The 4,649-nt window shown below is 43.5% G+C and overlaps 1 protein-coding gene across 1 annotated transcript; it reads right to left on the bottom strand.

Annotated features, from left to right (window-relative positions):
* Positions 1–281: 281 nt before the first annotated feature.
* On the bottom strand, positions 282–2,134 carry Gk2 (glycerol kinase 2). The gene has a single exon (NM_001004077.1). It carries the CDS (start codon positions 2,118–2,120, stop codon positions 456–458), a length of 1,665 nt encoding a protein of 554 aa, NP_001004077.1. The 5' UTR covers positions 2,121–2,134; the 3' UTR covers positions 282–455.
* Positions 2,135–4,649: the final 2,515 nt, after the last annotated feature.

Raw genomic sequence — 4,649 nt, 5'->3', positions numbered from 1 at the left:
TACTAAAAAGTACTACCTTTTTAGAAAACATTTTTTCCCTTGGTAAATGTTACGTTGCCCTACACATATGACTGCTTAACCTAAAGGATTTACATCTGGAGTGATCAAGATGTCCTCATTCTGTCTACTGGCTGCCTTGGGATCTGAATGTATTAATGGGCTTCTCTATATGATACAAATGTAAATGTTGCATGTCAAATAAAATACCAAAAAAGAAAACAGTGCTTTTCTCCATCATGACAACTTTAACTGTAGATTTTAAGAACATGAGATTTTTCATATTGTTTTCTAATGTACTCTCTTTATTCAAAACCTTTAAGGAGTATGTGTAGGAGCATCATTGGGATCCTGTAGCAAGTAGTTTATAGGTAAAAATAAACCTATAATATTAGTCTCACACTAAAAGATGGAATTCATTCTGTATAAACTCTCACATTGCAAGTCTGTGGTTGGAATTATTCTTCAGCGTATGAGATACACCTTGCTCCAATTAATAACGTCATGCTACTCACTATAAAAAACCCCAAGGGCAGGCAAGCGAAGACAGGGTTAGCGTTACTTTCAGGATCCTTGGCTGTAACCCAACCCATTGACTTCATCACTGCTCTCTTCCATGTTGAAAAACGAATTTCACTCTCTGTGGCTTGGATTTGTGGTTCATATCGTTCCATTAACATTGAAGACAAGTCTTCGGGTTCAATACTCCAAACATCTATCCCTTCTGCAGCTCCGGCTGCCATGGCTGCTCCCAGGGCTGTGGTTTCGGGCATAACAGATTTAACTACCGGAATGTGCAGAATATCTGCCTGGAGCTGCATGAGAATCTTGTTGTTGGTCATTCTTCCATCTACCCGCAAATGACTGAGTGGAATCCCACAGTCGCGGTTCATGGCATCCACAATCTCTCGGGTTTGGAAACAAACGGCTTCTAATGCAGCAAAGGCAATATGGCATTTGTTGGTGAACTGAGTGAGACCACAGATTATCCCTCTTGCACTGGGTTCCCAGTAAGGTGCATACAACCCAGAAAAGGCTGGGACAAAGTAGCAGCCGTAGGCCGTGCCTACCTCTCTTGCAAGATCTTCAACTTCCCCCGAGGACGTTATAAGTTCGAAATTGTCTCTTAGCCAGCGAATAACAGCACCAGCTATAGCAACAGAGCCTTCTAAGGCATAAAAAGCTGGCTTATTTTTGCCTAGTTTGTAAGCCACTGTAGTCAGAAGGCCATGTTCAGAAAATACACATTTCTGGCCTGTATTGCATAGTAAAAAACATCCGGTTCCGTACGTGTTTTTGGCTTGACCTTCCTGGAAGCACATTTGTCCCACTAAAGCAGCAGACTGATCCCCCAAACATCCGGATATTGGCACGCCTTCCAAAGCCCCGGATGTCATCTGGCCGTAGATCTCGGAAGAACTGCGTACATTTGGGAGGATGCTCATTGGAATTTCAAAAAATTTACAGAGTTCTTTATCCCATTCCAAAGAGTGGATGTTGAAAAGCATCGTTCTGCTCGCATTTGTTACATCGGTACAGTGGATGCCTCCGTTGACTCCTCCGGTCATACACCAGATGAGCCACGAGTCGATGGTTCCAAATAGGGCTCTGTCTTCCTCAACAGCCTTTTGAATGGGTCTTAGGTTGTCCAGCATCCACCGCAGTTTCACAGCACTGAAGTAAGTGCTAAGTGGAAGGCCTGTCTTAGACTTGACAAAGTTGCTATTCCCTGGGATTTTCTTATTGAGACTCTCCACAGTAGACTGGGTTCTGAGATCAAGCCACACCACGGCATTGTATAGGGGCTCTCCCGTGAACTTGTCCCAGACCACAGTGGTTTCCCGCTGGTTACTCACGCCGATAGCTTTAATCTTGGAAGTATCAATGTTCGCCTCAGTAAGTTTCTCGCAAGTTTTCGCTATGCATTCATAGACAGACTGAAGGATTTCCTTGGGATCTTCCTCCACCCATCCTTCTTTCGGATACTCTTGTGTCAGTTCCACCTGATGACTGCCGACTAGTTCTGCTGTTTTGGGATTGAAAACCAGAAAGCGAGTGGAGTTGGTTCCCTGGACCACCGCTCCCACCAACGGCTCCTCAGGGGTTTCCTTGGAGTCTGCCATGAAACTGGTCAGTGGATTGCGGCTCAGGGATGGTTTCCCTGGTGATGCCAGTTGGGAGGGGGAACAACAGCCAGTCAGGAACGCTGGAGTGCGCAGGCGCAGTTGCCAGTCCAACAGCTTCAGCTCAACCCCCTCCCCAAGCCCCGCCCCTCACCTCTCCACGCCATTTCCAGGAATTTGTAAGAAAATATTCAGTATGCTCTGAACTCTAGTATGTGTGGCTCTGTATTTGTGCCCTCCCCCCGCTTTCTACCTATGAGACATCCTTAACATTTAGTATTGAAAGCAGATATGTGGAACATGAATTCTCCCAACGTTTGGACATCTGAAAATTATTTTGTCTTAATTCTTTTTGGGTTTAGATTTCTAACTTCCTTTCCCACTCTTTCCTTTTAAAAACCATGGAGCTGGAGCAAGGGGTTAGGAATTTAGCTCAGTGGGAGAGTGCTTGGTTCGGTCCCCAGCTCCAAAAAAAAAAAAAAAAAAAAAAGGAAAAAAGGAAAAAAAAAAAAACCAACCATGGAGCAGTTACTCCAACAATCTTATTTCCTAACCCAGATTTGTTTCTGTCATTCTTTAGCTTGGTTTCTCTGACTGCTGATAGAGTTTTCCTTATTGCTGGTTTTGTTGTTCATTTTTTAAAACAGGTATATTTTCCCATCAGTTTTATCATGGCGTGATGAATTGTGGATTTTTTTTTCTCCCTCTTATTTGGTTTTTCTCCTTTCTGTTCTTGGTATTCATTGTGTCACCTATCTGCAGATTTATAGGTTCCATCAAATTAGGAAAATTCTGGTCATTATTTCTTCCAATATTTTCTTTGTTTGCTCCTTTAAGGTTTCAAACCTCACACACTGGGCTTGTCTTACAAATTCACTCCTTCTACTGGTCTTAATGATATTTTCCTGTCTGCATTTAAATGCATGGTTTACAATGGCTCCAGCTTCAAGTCCACTGACCTCCAGGTCTAAACCCGCAGTTAATTCATCTGTGGTATTTTCCCACTACAAGTGTAGTTTTCATTCCTAGAAGTTCAATTTAGGGACTTAAAAATATCTACCAAACTTGTCTTTAACGCGTGGGGTAGAGTCAGAATAGCTTTTAATGTCATTTTCTGCCAAAACTACCACCTATGTCAGTTTCTGTTCGACCTCATCTTATTGACTGCCTTATAGCTTGTATGCCCACGTGTCTTGGTACGTCTGACGGTTTTTGATTACAGGTAGGTGCTGTGGGGGTGCTCACCTGGCTGATGGCACACTTGCATCTCTGTCAGTCTTCCGGATCTCTGTTCTCAGATGTGTATCAGTCACTTGGAAACAGTCGCTTCTCTCCAGTTTTACTTTCAATTTTGGAAAAAAAAATTTTTTTTGGCGATTTTATACATACAAGAATAATGTGTTTAGATCACACCTACTCCTCACAAGATCTACTCCAACTTCTCTCCAGTCGCACCATCCTCCCCCCCCAGCTTCAGGTATTCTTCTTATATTTCTGGTTGGGAGCCTAGCCTTTAACGGCTGAGCCATCTCTCCCTCTGGCCCTCATGTATTCTTCTTAAAACCCCTTGAGTCTAACTCACCTGCCTCTGTGTTCATGGTTGTAGGTTCTTCTCGCACGATGAACACCTTATCTTAGGCCATCCTCATAAAGAAAACTCATTCTTCCTCTTCCAGGAGCCATCAGCTCCTCAGCTAGGTGTAGGAGGCCACATGAGCTCCTCTCCACCACTGACTTTGATCCCAGGATATGGAGAAATCAAGATAGAAATGACCTGGGAATGTCCTCCCTGCTCCTTATCTTTCATAGACTAGAAAGACCCAGGGCAGTATTGGGTTGTGGGTGGTCGGAGGGGTATCAAGAGTGTTAACCCCACTGTGAACTTTGCAAGCTAGAGTAATGACACATTTGGGGAGACATGAGCATCCGTGGTGCAACTGTGGTCTACACATGATGGTGACAACCAACCCACAGCCTTTGATCGAGATTTAAGGCCCTCCCCACAGGATGTAACTCATCCCTGTAACTATAAATCTTCCCAAGAAGCCACAGCTCATGTCACGGTCTCTGAGAACACACTACTATTATTCTGCCAAAGTGGCTTAGCATCAAACTACCTTCTGAAGTCAACTCTCTACACTTAGATTAGCGCAGATCTCAGGCCGCATCAGAGAAAGCGTTTTTTGGCAGTGGATAGTGATTTATACAGAGGTTCAAACCTTCTCTAAGCACAGAGGTTAATTGAGAGTGGAGAGTGCTACAAGGCTCAGAAAACATCATGGGAAAGGGAAGAGAAACTCTGTAGAAACCAGAAAGAGAGGAAACACCCAAAATGAGATCTTCTGAACACGGTCGGGCTGTTGCTTGTATAAACTCACAGCAGCTGGGGTTACCTTTTTAGAGATTCACACTGACAAGTTCAAGTCTACTGCATTCCAACTTTACTTCTAAAATTGTTAGAAGAAATACAGGCAATGAGTAATTATTTTCCTTGGTATTAAAAAGATTGTGTGTGTGTGTGTGTGTGTG

This window comes from Rattus norvegicus, chromosome 14 (assembly GCF_036323735.1).
Source record: "Rattus norvegicus strain BN/NHsdMcwi chromosome 14, GRCr8, whole genome shotgun sequence".
Lineage (NCBI taxonomy): Eukaryota > Metazoa > Chordata > Mammalia > Rodentia > Muridae > Rattus > Rattus norvegicus.
This window is presented reverse-complemented; position numbering and strand designations above follow the sequence as displayed.